The 22990-nt window shown below is 39.5% G+C and overlaps 4 protein-coding genes across 4 annotated transcripts; 3 read left to right on the forward strand and 1 right to left on the reverse strand.

Annotated features, from left to right (window-relative positions):
* Positions 1-7778: 7778 nt before the first annotated feature.
* LOC310748589 (olfactory receptor 6N1-like) lies at positions 7779-8711 on the forward strand (the record flags this gene model as incomplete). The annotated part of the gene is made up of 1 exon (XM_083584441.1): positions 7779-8711. One exon carries the CDS (start codon positions 7779-7781, stop codon positions 8709-8711), a length of 933 nt encoding a protein of 310 aa, XP_083440567.1.
* Positions 8712-10638: 1927 nt separating this feature from the next.
* OR11L1 (olfactory receptor family 11 subfamily L member 1) lies at positions 10639-11613 on the reverse strand (the record flags this gene model as incomplete). The annotated part of the gene is made up of 1 exon (XM_083584442.1): positions 10639-11613. The coding sequence occupies one exon, from the start codon at positions 11611-11613 to the stop codon at positions 10639-10641; it is 975 nt and encodes a 324-aa protein (XP_083440568.1).
* A 5292-nt stretch (positions 11614-16905) lies between these two features.
* Positions 16906-17844, forward strand: LOC310748591 (olfactory receptor 5V1-like; the record flags this gene model as incomplete). Its single annotated transcript, XM_083584443.1, has 1 exon — positions 16906-17844. One exon carries the CDS (start codon positions 16906-16908, stop codon positions 17842-17844), a length of 939 nt encoding a protein of 312 aa, XP_083440569.1.
* Positions 17845-21883: 4039 nt separating this feature from the next.
* LOC310748592 (olfactory receptor 5V1-like) lies at positions 21884-22465 on the forward strand (the record flags this gene model as incomplete). Its single annotated transcript, XM_083584444.1, has 1 exon — positions 21884-22465. One exon carries the CDS (start codon positions 21884-21886, stop codon positions 22463-22465), a length of 582 nt encoding a protein of 193 aa, XP_083440570.1.
* Between the last annotated feature and the right edge of the window lie 525 nt (positions 22466-22990).

The following is a 22990-nucleotide window of genomic DNA, read 5'->3' on the forward strand; positions in this document are numbered from 1 at the left end:
CACCTACATTCTGCTTGTCTCTCTCCTGTTTTGTTTCCTCTGCCCCTTGCTCTTTATTGGTAGGCCAAGGAAAGTGACCTGCCTTCTCCGACAAACAGCATTTGGGCTCATCTTCTCTGCTGCTGTTTCTTCTTTGCTGGCCAAAACCATCACTGTGGTCCTGGCTTTCAAAGCCACACAGCCAGGAAGCAATATGAGGAAATGGCTGAGGAAAAGAGTAGCCAACTCCATTGTCCTGTTCTGTTTCCTTGGCCAATTTGTAATCTGCACTGTATGGTTAGGAGCAAACCCTCCCTTCCTGAGCTTAGACATGCACTCTGAAAGTGGACAGATCATAGTTCAGTGTGATGAAGGATCAGTCACTATGTTTTATTGTGTCCTCAGCTACATGGGCCTTTTAGCCATTATCAGTTTTCTGGTAGCTTTCCTTGCAAGGAACCTGCCAGATAGTTTTAATGAAGCTAAATTTATCACTTTCAGCATGTTGGTGTTTTGCAGTGTTTGGGTCTGCTTTGTTCCAACTTACCTCAGCGCCAAAGGGAAATACATGGTAGCTGTGGAGATCTTCTCCATCTTAGCCTCTGCTGCAGGTTTACTTGGCTGTATCTTTTTTCCAAAATGCTATATTGTCATTTTGAAACCTAGTCTTAACACTAAAGGGCATCTCATAAGGAAATCCGACTAGTATCATCTTTGTGGCATCTTCTTCATTTTCTCATCAGAAATCAACCTTTGTTTTGACCCTCAACTCATCTTCCAGAATAAAGCATATCTGCTCATCTTCCAGAATAAAGCATAAAGCAAAAATGGGGGGGGGGTATCATGAAAAAGGCAAGTTCTAGAAATGTATTTATATGTTTTCAGATTAGGTTTGTGTTAATTTGAAAATATATTTTGAAAATAAGGAAGGAAAATACAGTGAAGTTACTCACTTTCCCCTCCCATGCATACACATCAACATGAATCAGTCAAAACTGATAAACATGGCAACTAAATTGTACATACGTCAATCTATCACCCATTTATTCTGGTCTTTACTCTGACCCCAAAAGTCATGAGGTTCATCAACATTTCTCCAGTCTACATGTTATTTCCAGATACCTGATCATGTTTATTTATTCTATCTCACTGTCACTAAACACTGAGAATGATATGCTGTCATTTCTGATGTGAGACATGTCAATTGTGAGGGGATAATTGAAATAAGTTATTTCCAATGTACCAGCACCAAGTTCTTATAACAACAATTTCAAGGAAAGGAAATCATTATGAGATTGGTATCTCATAAATTGGGTCCCATGGGCCAAAGGGGAATCTCTATGGGAAGTGAAAACATTAACCAGTCCTACTGAGAAATGACAGGCCATACATTAATAGGAAAACAACATCAATGGTGTTGTTGACCCTGTTGCATTAGAACCAGTGTATAAATAGTTATCTCACAATGTTGCTTTAGAATTCAAGAAGATCACCAAGCAATACTAATGGATGATCTAACTATAGACAACCTGGATTTCTGCCATCTTTCTTTAGATTGAGAATAGTTGTATTTTTAATGCTTCACAGTGGTACATGGTGTAATCATTTTTGGAATAAAACTTCTTACTTGTCTTCCATGCTAAGTTTTCTATTCTTGAGAGAAATTAAATGCACCTTCAGATATCTGCAGTGCTTATGAGGTGTGTGTGCATTCAGATTATCTAGGAGGCAGCTGAGGAAGGTGTATAGGTGAACCTCCCATGGTTCTTTTAGAAATTAAGGCAGGAAGAATTGTTCTGGGTATTTGTTTAAAAAAAATCATATTGAGAGGGAGACAATGACTAACTTGGGCAAGAAAATCCCTTTGGCACACTGACAAAAAAGGTAAGATTTTTTTTTGGGGGGGGGAAGCATATAGCGATGGGCCATCTTGCCCATTGCCCTAAGGACCCTTAATAGATTATCTCAAAACAGATGTGTGCGAAAGCTATGGAGTGTAAATGGCCCACACTGGAATAGAGTACTTGCAAATCTTTCTGCTTCAATAGAAGAATATAAAAAGGTCACATTCTCAGAGTCTTCAGCACATGGGCATTTAAACACTGCTTGTTGTTTCCAGTTGAATTCTGTTTTGAAATGGTCACTTGAAATGTCTTTTTGAAAGCCTCTTGGTGTTTTGCTCAGGTAAAAAACTGATAAGGAGAGGTCTGAATCATAGCACAGTCCTAGAGCCCATGTTTTGCATGCAGAAGACGCCAGGTAAAAAGTATGATGTAGCAAGAGTTGGAATGGGGAATAAATTTGGTAGTGTGTTAATAACTTTGAGCATCATCAGAAAACAGCTCTCAGTCATTCATTTGTTTTCCTAAAAACAGGTTTCCCCACTGAGACTGCAATCCTATACACATTTAATTGGGAGGAGGCCCCAGTGAACTCAATGGGACTTATTTCTGCAAAGATGTGCATAGTATTGTGCTGTAAATCAGCAGCTTTTTCTGTATTCTATGGTGAGCTGTGGTCCTTCTGCATTTTGCTTACTATGCATGAAAGGAGCAGGAGTGCAGCCCATATCAATTAAAATCAGTACTAATGGACCTACAGTCCAATTACATATCAAGAAGTACTGACATTCACATCAAACCTAATTAGAATTAAATAAGAGGGAAGACTTGTCTGGGATCTTTATGTCTGGGGTATGAAGATTTTATTTTTCAGGATGGTTAAAACAAAAAGGGACTGCAAAGAGCTCTAACTTATCCAAACTGAGTAAATACGCAGTAAGATGGCAAATGCAATTCACCATAAAGAAGAGTAAAGTGATATATGTCAGGGAAGGGAGGAATATTAATTTCACTTATGCATTCATGGGGCCTGAAATGGCAGTGACTCACCAGGAATGAGACCTTGTAGTGAAACTGAATAACTTAATGAAGTTGATAACCCAGTGTGTGGAAGATATAAAAAAGTCAAATTCCAAGCTAGGGATCATTATTTTTAAAAATGAAAATAAAACTGCTGTTCTACAAATAAATGGTTTGATTGCATTGGAACAACGTGTAAGGTTCTGGTCATCACCTCTAAATGATACAGTATAGTAGGGATAGGTTCTGGAAATGGAAACCAAATAAAATAAGGTGATGGAGTGACTAAACCATGAGAAAAGGTTACAGCATTTGGGAGTTTTTAATTTAGAGAAAAGGTAAATAAGACCCAACAACATAAAAGTTTACAAAATTATGGATGCCATGGAGAAAGTGGGTAGAGACATTTTTCTCCCTCTATCATAAGGCTGTAATTTATGGAAATCCAGTGAAGATGAATGTTGGAAGATTCATGACAGATAAAAGGAAGCACTTCTTCATGCAACACATATTCAAACTATGGAACTCGTTCCCATGGGAGGCAGTGATGTCTACCAACTTGGACGGATTTAAAAGAGGATTGGACAACTTCAATGCGGATAAGGCTATCAATAGCTACTAACTGTGATGGCTATGCTCCGACTCTACAAGTAGGAGGCAGCATGCTCCTGGATACCAGTTCCTGACAAGCTCAGAAAGGTAGAGTGCATTTGTGCTTGAACCCTGCTTGCAGGTTTCCCACAGGTATCTGTGTGGCCACTGTGAGAATAGGAAGCTGAAGTGGTTGGACGACTGGCTTGATCCAGCAGGTTCTTCTTATGTTTTCATGCTATGTTCACACTCTTTGTGTGAATGTTGCCCAAGTGGAAGTGCAGCCCTTGGCCTGAAATATATTTGCTACCCCTGCTCTAGGGTGTGACACAAGAATGGTAACCTGAATAGATGAAAAAGAACTTACTGTTACATTACAAATGTAATCCACAGCTGCCCTGTGAGTGTAAACACCATGACATGTATTATTAATATCTGTCTGAAGCTAGGTTTTTGCTACTTGTTATTAAGAATATATTATATTACTTTTATTTTGAAGGTCATTAACAGATACAGTATGCTCTCAGAAAACCAAACTTCTGTGAATGAATTCATCCTGCTTGGTTTCTCTAATCCTCAAAGGCTTCAGACTTTTCTTCTGGCACTCTTCCTATTGGCTTACATCTTGGCCATATGTGGGAACATCACAATTATCACCATTGTTCAGTTACATCAGAAGCTCCAAACTCCCATGTATTTATTCCTAAGCCATTTGTCTTTGATAGAAATTGGACACATGACAAACACTATCCCCAAAATGTTGTTCGACTTCTTAAAAGACAGGAAAGTGATCAGCATGGTTGGTTGCTTCACACAGCTTTACTTCAACCTCTTCCTGGGCCTGACAGAGAACTTCCTGCTGGTGCTTATGGCTTATGACCGCTTCTTAGCCATCTGTAACCCTATGAACTATACCACAGTGATGAACAATAGAGTCTGTAAATCGCTGATTCTTGGGTGTTGGGTGGGAGCTTTCCTTGCTCCCTTGCCCCCAACCATTTTTCTCGCTACGCTGGATTTCTGTGGGCCCAATATAATCAACCATTTCTTCTGTGATCTTGCCCCAGTGCTGACTCTTCCTTGTAGGGGGAAATCATTCATTGAATTTTTCTTTTTCATGTCCATTTCTTCAATGGTTTTGGGTTGCTTTTGCTTGATTACGGTGTCTTATATCAACATCATTGTGACTATACTGAGGATGCCATCCAGTGGGGGAAGGCGTAAAGCCTTCTCCACTTGCACTGCCCATCTTAGTGTAGTATTAATATATTATGGCTCAGTCATCTATATGTATGTGAGGCCTTCAGCAAGGGATATCCATAATACAGACAAAGTAGTGTCTGTCTTCTATTGTGTGGTGACACCATTTCTGAACCCTTTCATCTACACCTTGAGGAATACTCAGGTCCATGAAGCATTTAAAAGCATTATAGTAAAGAAGAGAATATTCTATTAAGGTATGCTCAATTTTTAAAAACTTCTTTATTTAATGCCAGAAATACAAATTCTAATACAGATATTATGTGTGACTGACATGCCATCATTTCTTATTGCAACAAACTAAAAACTTGAATACCATATAGGTATATATGATACAGATTGTTAAAAAAATTATGTTGTTTGTTTGAATATATTTTATTATTTTACAAGAATGAATAAAACATAACCATTTTATTCCATCCCGGGAGTCCTTCTTTTGTTTTAACAAAGTGTGCTAATTCCATCAAAAGAACATGAGACATTTCTAAATTCCAAAAATAATGAATCACAATAAAAGAATACTTCATTTATGTAAGCTAAAATAAATCAACATTATATTGATATTATAGCTACATCAACCAGGCAAAGTACACAACTTAGTGAAATCCAAAATGCAATGGGGAAAATTGCTCTCTATGTAAGAAGAGTGTTGTTGTTTAGCCATTTAGTTGTATCCAACTCTTTGTGACCCCATGGACCAGAGCATGTCAGGCACTCCTGTCTTCCACTGCCTCCTGCAGTTTGTTCAAACTCATGTTCATAGCTTCGAGAACACTGTCCAACCATCTCATCCTCTGTCGTCCCCTTCTCCTTGTGCCCTCAATCTTTCCCAACAACAGGGTCTTTTCAAGGGAGTCTTCTCTTCTCATGAAGTGGCGAAAGTATTGGAGCCTCAGCTTCAGGATCTGTCCTTCCAGTGAGCACTCAGGGCTGATTTCCTTCAGAAAGAGTGTATAAGGTTCAGAAAATGAGTACAAATTAAATACATACTTTTTGTACATTCTTTCAAAAATACCCAAGCAAAATGGGTTGGGATAGAACTATGGGCACTGAAATTGGACAGAATTAGTATTAGTTCTCAGTATTTCCTTAATAACAAGAATAACAAGCCAAGAGAGACAAAGAAAAATCCATTATGTGAATCACAATGGGTGGATGTTTCATAAATTGGCTCCCATGAGCCAATTGTGGCTCTGCATGGAAATATAAAGCTTTTTTAAAAAAAAATACTACTGGGAGAAAGCACAACATACATTCCAGTAGGAAAACACCATCTACAAAGTAAGAACATCATAAAACCATCACCTTATTCATTTTTTAAGACTGCTTTAAGTAGATTGCCAAAGAATGCTGATGGACTTTAGACTATTTATACTCCTTCCACCTTTCTTCAAATGGGAAATAGTTGTTTTCATTTTATACTTAACAATATTTAGCAATTTATTGAGTTCAGCTTCTATTTTTCTTTGTATGCAGTATTTTCTGGCCTTGAAAGGAATTAAATGCACCGTCAGATATCTGCCATAGTTACAAGGTTTGTGTGTGCTCAGATCATTCAGATACCAGATGAATGAGTGGAGAACTATAGGAAAGTTACACTCTTGGGGTCATCAGCACCATGACTAAGCAATGCTTGATGTCTCCAGTTGATTGCTCCAAAATTGATTTTAAGCTTTTTGAGCTGTTTCTGCTGCTTTTTCCATTATGTTGCCATACATTACCCCCGATGCTATTTTTACACCTGAAAACCAGGAGATGTCGTGAATTTTCCTGATGTATGACAAGCCTACATGAAAGTCTTTTGATGTTCTGCTCAAATAGGCAAAGGCAAAGATAGGCAAGGACCATTCTAGAGTGGTAGAGTATATGCTTTGGATGCAGAGATCCTTGGGTTCAATGTGGCTCATCTAGTCCAGCATCCTGTTCTCACAGTGGAAGAAGACCTGAGCACAGCAACACTCTCCCCTCCTATGGTTTCCAGCAACTGGTATTGAGAAGCGTACTGCCTCTGACAAAAAAGCTCCATGTTCCCAAACCCTTTATGTTGAATATAGTTCCAGAGTTGAATGTTGGTCATTACTCAAAGAATCTCCAAGGTTATGGCCATAATCAAAAGGCATGGAATAATGCACCATTAGTTTTTCTATGTCTCAGCAGACTGTGGCTTCTGGCTTAGGTGATAGAGAGAGGGCAATGTTAGCAGACAGCAAATTGTCAGTTACTTAATTCCATATTTCATTACCTTCCTTATATTATTTTCACTATTTCAGATTTCAGGCTCAGGCACCAAAATGTGTTAGTCTGGACAGTGGTGATTTCAAGGGTTCTGCTTGTAGATGTATAGATGAAGTACAAGCAGTAGGGTGGATTACATCATAGAGGGCTAACTGGAACAAAACAATCATACCACCTAGTGTTGTAATGTAAAACTTGGGTCACCCATACTCGCACCTGCCAAGGAGCTGCTTTTTGTTTATATGATTCCACAAGCCTATAAGCTCTTACAGTCACCATCATGCTGTGAGGTCACTGATTCAGCAATGTAACCCCACATAACCTGCCCTGCTCCATATATGTAGCTGCATATTCCTCAAGTAGCTCTGAACCATTTGTGATTGTACCATCCAGCTGTGGGGGAACTCTATGTTGAAATGCAAGTTTATAAAGTGTGATTGTGGGATATGAACCATATTATTTTAGTGTATCTCACTTACTTGTTTTTGCAGGTTGATGTGCAGCAATTAGCAGATCAAACTCTTCACAGCTTGGATACAATACCTTTTAGCATCCAATAACAATCAAACTGCTGAATCAGACTGCTGTTAAAAGTTTGGGTGCTGGATTTTTTTTTTGGGGGGGCGGTTATCAGGAGGGTATCAATTTTAAGTGAGTGCTTTTCTTCCATCACAGAGTGAGACAGACCTAGCAAAAAAGGGTGGAAACCCTGGGTGAACTCTCTTGGAAGTGTTAACACTGCCAAGAGGAATAACTGTGAATGCTTAAGTGATCAAACTTATCTCTTATACACACCTAATCACCTAATTTTTTCTTTGTTTTTTTCTTTTTAATATCTTAACAGATAGAGGTATGGTTTTAGAAAACCAAACTTCTGTGAATGAATTCATCCTGCTTGGTTTCTCTAATCCTCAAAGGCTCCAGAAATTTCTCCTGTCACTCTTCCTTTTGGCATACGTCTTAACCATAAGTGGGAATGTCACAATTATGACCATAGTCCAGCTTCATCAGCAACTCCAAACTCCCATGTATTTATTCCTAAGCCATTTGTCTTTGATAGAAATTGGACACATGACAAACACTATCCCCAAAATGTTGTTCGACTTCTTAAAAGACAGGAAAGTGATCAGCATGGTTGGTTGCTTCACACAGCTTTACTTCAACCTCTTCCTGGGCCTGACAGAGAACTTCCTGCTGGTGCTTATGGCTTATGACCGCTTCTTAGCCATCTGTAACCCTATGAACTATACCACAGTGATGAACAATAGAGTCTGTAAATCGCTGATTCTTGGGTGTTGGGTTGGAGGTTTACTTGCTCCTTTGCCTCCAGCCATTGTTCTTGCTAGGCTGAATTTCTGTGGGCCCAATATAATTAACCATTTCTTTTGTGATCTTGCCCCAGTGCTGACTCTTCCTTGTGGGAAAAAGTCATTCATTGAATTTTTCTTCTTTGTGTTCACTTCTTCAATGGTCCTGGGTTGCTTTTTCTTAATAATAGTATCTTATGTCAACATCATTGTGGCTATATTGAAGATGCCATCCAGTGGAGGAAGGCACAAAGCCTTCTCCACTTGCACTGCCCATCTTAGTGTAGTATTAATATATTATGGCTCAGTCATCTATATGTATGTGAGGCCTTCAGTGAAGGACATTCGTGATTCGGACAAAGTAGTGTCTGTCTTTTATTGTGTGGTGACACCATTTCTGAACCCTTTCATCTACAGCCTGAGGAACACCAAGGTCCATGAAGCATTCAAAAGCTTACTAGTAAGGAGGAGAATTTGATATTAGACTCCAAACTCAAGGTACAATGGAAAAAAGTACAGTTTACTCTTTCTATGCCTACCTCCCTAAATGGTATCCTTTGTTCAGCCATAAACCCAAGAATTCAGTTTTATTTTGGGCCAAAACCCAAAGCTTGCCATCCATTCACTTTCTACATATCCTCTACCAAATAGTGTTACCCTACATGTTGCTTACCAATGTTCCTAACTGTAGAAAAGAAAGTAACTTGTGGAATGTTGAAAAACATGTTGCCTTCCAGATGCTGCAGGACTAGCACATCTGTTATCCTTGACCATTAGTTATGCTGGTTGGGGCTAATGGAGGCTAGTGTTCACAATATTTGGACAACCACAGGTTCCCTGCCTCTGAACCAAGTCACAACTAAATGTTGTTGTTGTTGTTGTTGTTTTTAAATAGACCTTAATATAGACTGCAATTCTCTACACATTTACTAGGGAGTAAGCCCCACAGAACAGCATTAAACATATTTGTAGACTGTTTTGTTGTTGTTTTTAAAAAAGGCCTTATTTATAGATAAGTGTTCTAAGAAAACCTGTAAATGTTTGAGTGATGCATCTGTATACGAGTTGAAGACTGAATAAATATTCTGTCACCCACACCTTCATGAAGCAGTAGATTTCCCTTTGATTATTAAATTACAGTAATTAACATTGGTTATCTTACACATTATTAGAAATTTGCTCTTCATATATAGGCATATGCGCTTAATGTTAAGAGTTACTGCTAAATTTCAAGTTCCGGAAACTCAACCCACCCCACCCCTCAAAAAAATTTCAAAGCAAAATTGAGGTTTTGTCTTCAAAGCAAAACTTTCAAAAGATTTCAAGGGAACCCCAATTTGTTAAAATTACTTATAAATTGTATGTCATTCTACAAACCTATACATTGTGGCAAAAATTCATAAAAAAACACACACAGAGAGACACAATTCAGAGCAAAGATGGTGGTACCTTTCCGTTTGAAATATCAAACATATTTCACAGGAAGGTATAACAGCCAGAGCTATTTCTCAAGGGTGTTTAGTACACTCTTTCTTTATACGACACCACAGCAGAAAACAACATGTTCTCTATGTGACTCACATTGCAAAATAAGGATCTCCTTAGAAACCCAGTGCCCATAATGCATTTTTTATTGAACAAGGTGATGGGTTCCTCTGTCTTCATAATGGGGTTGCACCCAATTAAATTCTACTCAGAGTTGACATATTGAAATGACCTAACATTGTCATGTTCATTCATTTCAATGGGCCTACTCTGAATCCTCAAGCTTTAAAGTATTTTTAGAGGTACTTCTCTTAAGGTGTAACATGTGGTTTTGCTGCTCGGCTTGAGAGTCTTGCTGTACTGATTGATTTCATTATCTGGTGCTGTATTTGTATTCCATACAGTTTTAGATTGTAGTGTAACATTTTTATTGCAAGCATGGGTCTGTCCTGAGAGACAATGGAGTGCACCTCCCAGTTTGAAGTCAAACTGCTGTGTTAGCAGCAACAAAGTGACCTCCCTGGGGCACAAGCCTGGGTAGTGTGTATGGAGGTCCTGGGCTGCCCAGATGACAAGACAGCCCCCCCCCCTCCACGTCTCACTGATATGGTCCAAAGGAAAGCAGAGCAATATTTTTGGCACCAGGAGTTGCCAGAAAGAGCCATACAAGGCACCATCCAACCGTCTTAGGGACTCCTTTCTGAATTTGTGTAGGGACAGCTTCAACTGCTGTTAATAAATCAATAATAAAATCAGCATCATTATGCATTTGTAAATACCCATAAACACATGAACATGGTGTTAGAAATTTACTCTATAAGGCTATTCAATTCCTGGCTTTTCTCACAGATAATTTGCAGAAATTCTAAATGTAACTGCAAGGTAAAATATAACAACAAAACAAGTACATGAGATCATCCTTAACAACAACTAAAGCCAATGGACTTCCTTTCTCTACTTGGCAAGCTATGTAAACATTTCCTATTGACTAGTTTCTGCAAGGCATCCTTGAAATCTTTGTTCCTCAGACTGTAGATGACAGGGTTGAGAAGTGGTGTTAGCACAGTGTAGAAGATGGAGACCACCTTATTCAGCTCTGATGAAAGACTAGCACTGGGTCGAACATACATGGAGATCATGGTGCCATAATATATCACCACCACAGCCAAGTGTGAGCCACAGGTGGAGAAAGTCTTTTTTCTTCCAGAAACAGAGGGGATTTTCAGGATAGTCTTGATGATAAATGCATAGGACACCAAGGTAAGCAAGAAACATGTGAAAAGGACCAATATAGACAGCACAAAAATGCTCATTTCGGTGGTGGAAGTGTCAGAACAGGAGAGCTTCAGCAGAGGTGGGATGTCACAGAAGAAATGATTGATTTGGTTAGATCTGCAGAAATGCAGCCTAGAGATCAGCAATGAAGGTAGCAACCCTGTGAAGAGACCAATCACCCAAGACCCTATTGCCAAGCGGGTGCAGAACTGTGTGTTCATGGCTTCTGCATAATGCAATGGGTCACAGATTGCAAGGTACCGATCATACGCCATCACAGATAATAGGAAGCACTCCGTTGCACCAAAGAAGACAAAAAAGTAGAGCTGTGCCATGCATCCAATGAAGGATATGCTCTTGTTCTCCATGAGGAGGCTACTGAGCATCTTGGGCACAATGGTGGTGGTGTACCAGATCTCTAGGAAGGAGAGGTTTTGGAGGAAAGAGTACATAGGGGAATGAAGATATGACTCCAGCTTGACGACTGAAATAATAACCACATTGCCTGTGATGGTTAGGAGGTAGATAAGTAAGAACATGGTGAAGAGTAGGGTCTGCCACCCTGGAAGACTCTGGAACCCCAGAAGCCGAAATTCAGACACAGAGCTGCCATTCTTCATTTGCTTTGCTGATCTTGAGCTCCCCTGCAGGTATGTCTCAGTCACAAAATGCACCATGAATAAGAATTTAGGTTACTCAATCACCTTCCTAGAAAGACCACAGAATAACATGAGTGATAGCAGTAATAGCAGCAGCAGTGGTAAATAAAGATATTATGTTGCACCCTAGGTCAGTACAAGTACACTAAGAACACAGATTTAAACAAGTAGACCAGATCTCTCATCAATGATTCTGTTTCCAACAGTAGTCAATCAGATTCCTCTAAAAAGTTTGGAGACATGGCATGTCCCCAACACCTGCTGCTCAGGATGCTCCATTCAGCCAGGGGTGGGGGACTTGTGACCCTCCATATATCATTGGAATACAACTCTCATGACCCCTGTCCATTGGCCAATCCAGGTGGACAGCCTCCTCACCTCCTCATTTAGTTATCATGGATAATATCAATCTAAAAAACTTATTTTCCATGAATTCGACTAATTCTTTTCTGAAGCTACCTAAGGAAATGACCATTAGCTTGTAGTAGTTAATATCATGTTATTTGCTTCAAGTGAAATGGTCCTTTCTTTTGTCTCCACTTAATATAAAAAAAGGAACATAACATTGTTTAATGCTATTTAAGAAAGACTCAGGAAGGGGAGAGTTATCCCATACAACACAATTATTATTGTTCTCTGAGGTTATGAAGCTAGCAAACAGTGATTGACCATAGTGATGTTAACATTCAAGGAATGCATAATCAATCTACATGTACACAATAGTTCAGCTGTTCAAATCAACAAATGTTCATTCATTTTACACAAAGCGATGTACATGTGTAGAGACAGTTTGCACCTTTCTTCAGCGTAATGTGTCAACAGGTGTCATATCACCTTCTTATGGGAAGTTATCTGTATAAAAACTGTGACAACTGTGTGACATGAGCAACAGGTACAATCAAAACCCATATTTTGCATGAATTTGTAAAATTACATTTCTCCCTATATATTTGCTGTTTTCACAGATATAATGTCTTCCTACCATAATGTCTGAATAACGATAATGATAATGAAAATATTTAATCATGGGTTTTCCCAAGGCAGTGTACCTAATGGTATACTTTTATGCATCGCACACTAAGCCGAAGCATGCCTTAACTCACAGCAGCATGGCAGCAGCAGGACTCTTAGAGAAGCATTGAAATTGAGATCCCCCCCCCCCAGTAACCCATATATTTGTCCATTTGTTCTAACAGGCAATGTGGTACATTTAATCAGTCCCACCCAACATGGCCAATGTTCAAGGATGATGGGAATTATAGTCAAGCAATATATGGAGTGCACTATATTGACTATCCTTGTGTTAAGCCATGGTTTGACTTAGCTTTAAGTCTGAACTGAACTATCGTGTAATTCAGGCAATCACAAGACAAAGAGTTCTTGAGCTTGAGCAAGATTACTGCTTTGAGTGCCCTCAGATAATTTCCTGTGACCCAAATAAACCCCATTACATTACATTACTGGAGGAAAACGGTAGAAGCCTCCCTCTCTCCTCCCTCCCCAATGCAAAATAAGGTCATGTATGAAAAGGTGTGTGAAGAGTTCAAGAATTCAGCTCAGACATGTCTAAAGTTTGTCATTATATGTCCATTATATGAATCTATGAATATTATAGGATCCTTACTGAAATGATCAGAATGACATATGTCTCACATGTCAACTCAGTAGTGTAGAATACTGCATCTTTTCAGGCTTGGTTGTACAGAAGAAAGGGGAGCAGGGAAAAGTTGTTTATGTACTGCTTTATCCATTGTTTATAGGCAAACATATACAATACAAATATCCAATACAAATAGTCAAGAAATTACATAAGTAACCAAATAACTATATTAATATTTCAATCCAAAACTACTAACAAAATAAGGTCCCTAATGACTAAAACATCCATTATTAAAAACAAAAATGGGTCTTCTGAAGGCAGATGCACATCTAATGAAGCATAAAATTGAATTTAAATTTAACTAGAGGCTTCAATTTGTGTTTGGAGTTCTTAGAGGGACCTTGAGTAATGCCATATAGTTGCCTAGTTGCCTTCATAACCACTATTATACTAAAAGTATACCTATCTGAAGTAGAAGCATAGGTCCAAATATTCATTGTCAAGTTCAGATAACTCACCAGTTTAACTACCCCAGTTGTCTTGCAAAATAAGCAGGAGAAACAGGCTGATGATCAAAATGGATTCATCTCATTTCAGAGAGTGAGCAGAATTTGCACCTCATTTGGAATTGCAGCTCTTAGTTAAGTCGCCAAAGCTACAGAGAAAAATGGTGGAGTTGTTTGGCCTTACTGCTCTCCAGCATCATGTGTTTCTGGAAACAGTGGCACAGTGACTTTAAAGCTCTGGAGAACACCTTGGGGATCTTTTCTACACAGCATCAGAAATATTCTCCAGGTGCCCACAGTGAAAATAAGACCCCATCTGTTGTGCATTAATGAAGAAGTCATGCCCAAAGCATCTAACAAGGGAAAAGCACAAAGCAAAATATCAACCCAATTGCTATTTCTATATTACAAACAGAGATTAGCCAAGAACAGAGATGGGAATTTCAAGCCCAAGGATCACTTGTCTAGGCCTGCCAGGTTCTCAGTATTCTGTCCAGGCTAAACCCTCTACCAAGCCACACCTCTCACCAACCTTAATTTTAATCCTTTAGCACTTGTATCCTGCTGGGATGTGTCCTTGAATGTGTCCTTAAAATTATGAACAGTCGGTTTGTTTTTGTTTTACTTCAGATAAATATTTTTAATAAATAAATAGTCTATGGTAGCTGTTCAGAAGCATGTTAGATGTAGAGTGATTTCTTTATTCCTGGAATATAAGAGAAATCGGGTCCTCCCTTAAAGAGGGCATGTATTGCGGTGAAACCTGGAGAACCGACACCCTGTGTTGTGGGTGGGTACGATTGGTCAACCACAACACCCGATTGGTAGGTCCCTCGAAGCTGGGTGCAATCTGGCCAGTGGGACGCAAAGGGACCTATTTATGCCCATGCACGTGACCCAGAGTTTCCTCTTTCAGCACGTGCATTTGGAACACCTGCCCAGCTCTCCCTATATTTTGGGCTTGCATGCTTGACCTTGCTATGCCCTCATGTGTTGTCTGTCATTGGGACAGGGGCACAGCAGGAATTTTCCCCACTTGGCTGATTGGCTGTTGCCATTTGGGTTCCACCTGCCACGTAGCAAATCGTTACAACTTGTAAGGTTGTGGATAGGCTCTGGTTCAGGTGATAGGGATGGGAGAACACTCTCACCACCCCTATGTGAAAGGTATTCCGTTAAAGGAATCCAGGGACTCAGTAGTTTGGTCGACCCCTGAGAGGGGGTTGTGCCCGTGCCTGAGTCCAGGGGGACATTTGGGTGGTGGAGCTAGCCCATTCCTGGCTTTCCACATATCCAGGTGTTCACCCTTGGCTGACCTATGCTGGAACCCTGGGTCAGCGCTACCTGCATGGCAGGGAGCTAGTCGAACCAGAGCCTATGCAACCAGTCATTTTCTGTAATCAATAAAGTTGTGCCCAAAATTCTGCCAAAAACCAAAACCAAAATTTGAGTCAAGTGTGAATTTATTTAGGGGGGAGGTTTCTGGGTCTGAACACGCAAATAAATAATCTGTGGTAGCTGTTTAGAAGCATGTTAGATGTAGAGTGATTTCTTTATTCCTGGAGTATATAAGAGATATGTCATGAAATCATTCAACACACAAACACAAAGCATTATCAAGTTATAAAGAGACATGTGAAATAGCATAACCTGAATAGACAGAAGAGGGCAGCAAACAATAAATAAATAAGTTGTTTCATGTGACTCATTATATTTGGTCTGGTGGGGTTAGTTTCCTGGCTTTCTCTCTTTCATACTCTCCTATGATTTCCCCTCCAACACACACAAACGCCTCTGCAGCGGGGGGGGGGGGGAGCTGACTTGCCTACAAATATATAAAAGCACCATGCAGCATTTATTTGACTGAAATTAAGTAAAACGCTTCTCACTCTTGGGATTCCTGCAATGAACTGCACACAGAAAAAGTATTTGGTAAGAACTCTTTCTCTATATCCAACACAGGCTGCCATTACTAAGACTGTGGGTCTTCTTGTGATTAATCCCTTCTTGGCTTTTCTTCCCTGGCCTGTTTTCATTTCCTGGAGGGATGTCTTACAGGCCTGAACCAGTGAGGAAGGGGCTTCCAAATTAATCCTAATTTACCTTGCTATGAGTTGAGGGGGGAGCAAACTATAAGGAAAATGTGCTACTCAGTGGAAAATGTGCTCCACTCAGCTGGGTGATGTGAAGACCAGAACTGACAAAAGTTTTCATTTAAGTGTTATCTCTGCTGCAGGATTGAGAGTGTATTTTATTAATAAACTGATACCTCTTAATTTAACAGTGCTAGCTCATTCATTGCTGTCCCTGAAAGCATTGTCCACAATCAAGGTAGCAATCTCAACTAGAGTTGGGAGATGCTCAACTCAATGGGACTTAACCTCCATATAGACATGTGTAAGTTTATTGTATAAATCAACTCCTTTGCACTTCCAGACACAGCTGAGACCACCTGCCCATATAATATTGTAAAAGATATGTGTGAGGAATGAGAACACAGTTTATTACACACACCTCAAATATGAATGGTGAGACATTTTAGGGAAGAGTTCTTACGGAAGTTTGGATTTCTTTTGAATGTGGTCATTGGGCATTTGTTGTAATATTGTAATATTTGAGTTAAGCATAAGTAGATCTAAGGCTGGACCACCCCAGCAGACAGCCAAATCCACTGCTCCCATATAAGCTCTCAAGAAAGACAGACAGTACTCTAATATGTTGTTAGCTTTTTAGACTCCACAGCTTCCAGATTCTGTCTGACACTAACTGCTATCTCCTCACTTTTTCACACAAAGATCGAGCTTGATTATATCAATTGGCAAGCAATTTAGTTCCTATGGTAACATATGATCTCTAATTAATAAAAGAGATTATTCACAGGCCAAGTCGTAAGGCAACCTCTTGTCTAAAATTGGGATCAAGAGATGGAAAGGATCCTGGAGACCATCTAGTCCAATTCTGCCCCACAAACTTACATTAGCATATATGCAGATAGAGAAAAATGAAACAAAAAGTTGAATCTATTTTGCAATGCCAAAGTATTAATGCTTTGCTAATTCAATTTCCTGTTTTATCACTAATAATGTATTTTGGTTTTTCCACTAATAATGTATCAGCAGATAAAAATATATTTATGAAGCTCATCCAATGGGTCATGTCTGTAATGAATCCGCTCCATCCGAATTCATCTTCCTGGCATTTTCAAAGTTTAATGAATGGCGTTTTCTCTTCACTGGATTTCTTCTAATCACTTATACCTTCACACTGATGGGGAATGTTCTGATCATCATTCTTGTCTGCTTACAACCAAATCTTCAAACTCCCATGTATTTCTTTCTGAGCAATCTATCCCTCCTGGACATCTGCCAGACTACAACCACTATTCCACAGATAATAGTGCATCTGATCTCAGGAACAAATGCCATCTCACATGAAAGATGCAAGATGCAACTCTATTTCTTCATCTTATTCATTGGTACTGAGCCACTCCTGTTGGCTGCCATGGCTTATGATCGTTACGTTGCCATCTGCAATCCTCTCCGCTATAATGTGGTCATGAATTACAAACTCTGTGCCCAACTAGTGTCAGCTTCTTGGTTCACAAGTTCACTCAATGCCACCATCCACACCCTTCTCACATTGCGCCTGCCCCTTTGTGGTATCAATAAGATCAACTACTTCTTCTGTGACATTCCTCCCCTCCTAGCTATTTCCTGTGGTGATATCTCTGGAAATATTATTGCCATGCTGGCTGCTAGCCCTATAATGGGCATCGGACCAGGCATGTGTGTCCTCCTTTCCTATAGTCACATCATCTTGAGGGTTCTGAAAATGCATTCTTCCTCTGGGATGAGGAAAGCCTTTTCAACTTGTGCTTCTCATCTCACAGTTGTCCTGCTCTTCTATGGCAGCTCTATGTTTCAATATGTCAGGCCCTTCTCCAGCTACTCACTTAGCAAAGATAGCAAGATTGCCCTTTTTAACAACATACTCTCCCCTTTGTTGAACCCACTGATCTACACCCTCAGAAACAATGATGTGAAGGGGGCACTGCAAAGGAGAATGATGAAGAAAATTATTTCCTAAAAGAGGTGAAATTCACAGATAGCATAAAATCTTTAGCTTTGCTTTTGAATTGTGCAGGATAGTGGAAGTTGGGGTTTGGAGCAGTGTAACTAGGGCCTAGAATGTCATTTTGTTCTGTTGGAATCAAAAGGTCTCAGGGATGTGTTCCAAAAAGTGCTGTAAAAAGAAATAAATCTGGCATTGTTTCTGAGGGGGGCACAATCCCAAAGGTTACGTATTTCTAATTCATGTTCAATGCACTTGAGAAGGTTTTTAGAATGTCAATAGGAGCAGGGTTCTGAGATTACTTCATTGTTGCTAAGATGCCCAAGGTCTTCTTTCCTTTAAATGCTTCTGCCTCATTTTTCTACCTCCCTTCTTGCCTATGATTCCTGGTCAGAAAAACACCCTTGGGAGACCTCATGATGTGTACTCTTGAGCTTGGATGGAAATGCAGGCACTCAGGAAGGATGAAGGAAAGGTTTTTTTCAGGTGGAACTCACTGGAACTCAGTTCCTGCAGCTCTCAGGTGGACACCTTTGCCACTGTAAGAGAACAAGGGAGGTGTTCATTGTGAGCTTCTGCAACTCCCCCCCCCAATAAAAATAGCACTGGATGAAGGGTTCAGACCACTGGTAAGATGATCTGTAGAACAAAATAAAAGGCGACTTGAAATTCACAAGCACTGTTCAGCCACTCCTTTTTGATAATTTTCAGTCACAATTTTCTCTATAATTGATGGAGGGTTTTTTAAAGGGGAAATTTATTTATTGCTTACACCACACTAATTTGTGAAGCTAACAATGTAAAATTTATGTTTTTTCAGGCTTATAATACTGTTAATATAAGCTTTATCACTGCAGTCTATTTGGACGATCTTTAGGAACTCTTATTATCAGGGACTTCACATTATTTTCTAAAAGAAAGTACTTATAAAAGTGTCTACTTTAGACAACTGCCCTCTCTGTTGTCTTTCTCTTTCAACAAGCTGTTTAAGTTGAGATCTGTATTGCATTTTTAAATTACTTTTTACAATTGTAACTGATGAAACCAATAAAAATATATACTGCCTCTCACCGTGAAACTCACAAATCAAAGGGGTTCCCCAGTGCCTGCCTCAGTGTTGTGCTGCATTTTATTTCATTCAACGTTTTCATATGCCTTGGATTTTAAAACTATGAGCTTTCCCCTGGGGAAACTCGATCTTGGCCTCCTTCTTCTCTTGTCTCCACTTCTGCCTCTGCTACAGCCTCTTCCTGTTCACTAAATCTTGTTACCTTTTCATCTTCGGATACCTCCTCTTCCCAGTCTTCTCCCTCTTCCCCCTCTGAACACACATCATTACCCCACTGCCACTCCCTAGGCTCTGAGACGTCTTTCTTTGGTGGTTCTCCTGCTGGTTCCTCCCACCATTCCTCTACGTCCGACCTGCAGTCCAGAACCTCAGCAAGGTAAGTAGAGCAGTTAATGTGCATAACCACCCACCACTGTCCAACAGTCATTGTGGAGACTATGCACATAATTCTTCGTGGAAGAGGAAATTCTTCACATTCCCTAGTCAGTACACACAGTCTCCAACAGAACTTGAGAAATAGGCATACACTGACTGGAGTTTGTACATTCTCTGGCCATTGTGCACAATCCTCCAATAGATCTTACAAAACTTACTTTCCCCATAACATATAAACTCTTCAAAGTTTCTAAGTGTCCTCACAGTATTTTTTAACAACTTTGTTTTCCATGAAAAATGACCAAATAATGTGACTCATTAAATTTATACCAGTGGGACTAATTTCCAGGGGACTTTCCATACTCCCTTTGGTTCTCCACCTCCAGGCAACCACACACATGCCATCACACGGGGGAGGCCCAACTAGCATGTTTACAAATATATACAAAAGCACTACAAAGCCTTTAATACATTGAAAAAATATAGGATAATTTGCACACTTTGGCTTTCTGCAATGAACTGCAACACAGAGAAGGTATTCAGAAAGAATACCCCCTCCCCATTTGGGTGGCCAAGGTTTAAATTACGTTTAAAGGATGCTAATTGATAAGACTTGCAGGTATCTCAGTCATCTGTAAATTCCACTCAATGCAAATCTGATATTTAATGCTAAGCTGATACTGAATGTGTTTCAAACTGTCTTTTTAAAGGACACTTTGAATGTAAGAAGAGCCATGTCAAATCAGACTACAGCATTATTGCAGTTCAGTATACATTTATCACAGTGACAAGCCAGATACCTAAGGGCAACCCTCAAGCAGAATATTTTAAATGTTTGATCTTTCATTGTGTTTTTGATATTTTGGTGGGACCTGCTCAGAATGGCTGGGGCAACCCAGTCAGATGGGCGGCATATTGTTGTTGTTGTTGTTGTTGATATTTAAAAGCGGGTTCTCTGTAGTCCATTTGCGAAAAGGGTAAAACCTTCCCACCACTCCTATGGTCCTGATCTGGATTGGGGCCCTGCAAACTGCTTTTCCTGAAAAAGAAATAAAGTAGTTGGTGCTTTGCTTCCGGAAGCAAGATTCAAGGTGTTGTGTTGCAACTTTCCTTACTATGTGTCCAGATGAAAAAGAGTGTAGTGAGGAGATAATATCTGTTCTGTTGGGTGCCACAGTGACCTGAACTGACATGTTGGCATTTGCATTTTTGTGCTGCTGTGGAACTTAGATTGTAGTTCATTAATAGCCTTAGTCATCTTCAGCTAAGAGAACTCAGCCATTCTTTAACATATTTCTCCATTGATACTGCCATTGTAAATGCACTTTGTTGTGAATTTTCACCATTGGACATAATTTAACTTATTTCCAAATAGATGTGCATACTATACAAAAGTAAACAACTCATTATATAAAAAAATTGTATTTAGTAGAGTAAGATGTGCATAACATGCATGTATTCCTGGAAATAACATTCACAAATACATTATATTAGGGGAAATGGGTTAATATACTGTATATTATGAGAAATATGCAGTAAAATGCTGCTGAATTTTCAAAAGGGGTTTTCTTTTAATAAAATGCCAGTTAGATGTGGAAGTGTGGGGAAGTATGGTGGGAGGTTGAACTGAAATTGAAAGATTTGCCCATCCTTGGGTGAACACGCAGGCCACTCATGTAGAGATTGAGATTCTGTTGGACTCAGACCACATATTTTTTCTTCTCAAAGAGATCTAGCCAGATTCTATAATATTTATCTGCAGTGGTTTTAATATGTATACATCTCTTAAGAGTCTGTTCCATGCAGCAATTGACAAGTTATCTAGTTCCCATGGCAACATAACAGTTTTAATTTACTTAAAAGGAGATCTTCCTAGGCCAGTTCAGAGATGATAAAGTAAATTCTTGGATCAAAAGAAGGAAAGGAATCTGTAGGCTACCCAGTAAAAAACTCCTCTGCCCTGTCAAAGTTTACATTAGTATATTCTGAAAAAAGTAAGAGTTAGTCAAAGCTCCTTAGTAATCCTAAGAATTTGTGATCAAATGTTGCGAAAGAAATTGTAGGAAATCAACCTAAGCTCCTCACAGGTTCCAACATTAATATATAGATAGCTAAAAATGAAACAAGTTGAAGCTACATAGAAAGAGTAAAAGTCTAACACTTCTTCCATTGTTCATTAAATTTTCTGCACCACCACACCAAATAACATATTTTTGCTTCTGTCCACAGAAAAAAAAATCAATCGATTAATGTAATAAAATGGATGTCAGTAATGAAACCACTCCTTTCGAATTCATCCTTCTTGCATTTTCAAACAGTAATGAATGGAATTTCCTCCTCTCTGGATTTCTGCTCATCACTTATCTCTTCACATTCATGGGGAATATTCTCATCATCACATTTGTCTCCATAGAACCAAGCCTTCAAACTCCCATGTACTTCTTTCTGAGCAACCTATCCTTCCTAGATGTCTGCCAGACTACCACCACTATTCCACAGATAATAGTGCATCTGATCTCAGGGACAAATGCCATATTGTATGAAAGATGCATTATGCAACTATTTTTCCTTGTTTTATTCATTGGTGCTGAGGCACTCCTGTTGGCTGCCATGGCTTATGATCGTTATGTTGCCATCTGCAACCCTCTGCACTACAATGTGGTTATGAATTACAAATTTTGTGCCCAGCTGGTGTCAGCTTCTTGGCTCACAAGTTCACTCAATGCCACCATCCACACCCTTCTCACATTGCGCCTGCCCCTTTGTGGTATCAATAAGATCAACTACTTCTTCTGTGATATCTCTCCTCTCCTAGCTATCTCCTGCGGAGATATCTCTGGTAATATTATTGCCATGCTGGCTGCTAGCCCTATAATGGGCATTGGACCAGGCATGTGTGTCCTCCTTTCCTATATTCACATCATCTTGAGGGTTCTGAAAATGCATTCTTCCTCTGGGATGAGGAAAGCCTTTTCAACTTGTGCTTCTCATCTCACAGTTGTCCTGCTTTTCTATGTCAGTTCTATTTTTCAATATATCAGGCCCTTCCCCAGCTACTCACTCAGCAAAGATAGCAAGATTGCCCTTTTTAACAACATACTCTCCCCTTTGTTGAACCCACTGATCTACACCCTCAGAAACAAAGATGTGAAGGGGGCACTGCAAAAGAGAATGATGAAGAAAATACCATGAAATTCTTAGCTTTACTTTTTAATTTTGTCAGGGAGTAGAAGTTGGGGTTTGGAGCAGTGTAACTAGGGCCCAGAATCTCATTTTATTGTGATGGTACAAAAAGGTATCAGGGTTGTATACCAAACAGTGCTGTAAAAAATAATAGTAAAATAAATAAAAATCCTGCCATCAAGTTTTTTGGCTTGACACCACCAAAGGTTACATATTTCTGTTTCATATTTGGTACACTTGAAGATTTGTTTAGAACGTCAGTTGGTGCAGGTTTCTGGGGTTACTTGATTGTTGCTAAGATGCCCAATATTTTCTTTCCAGTCAGCGCTCCTTTAGTATTTCGAAGCCTCCCTTTCTCCCTTTGATTCCTGATTGGAAAAAGACTCTTGCGAGTTTACCTCATGATGTGTACTCCTGAGCTTGGATGGAAATGCAGGCACTTAGGAAGGATGAAGGATTGAGACTACTGCAGCTAATCGGAGTTGTCATAGAAGTGGAGCGGTTGTAACGGCACTTTGTTAAAGTTGGAAACAC

This window comes from Podarcis filfolensis (genome assembly GCF_964270895.1).
Source record: "Podarcis filfolensis genome assembly, chromosome: 13".
NCBI lineage: Eukaryota > Metazoa > Chordata > Lepidosauria > Squamata > Lacertidae > Podarcis > Podarcis filfolensis.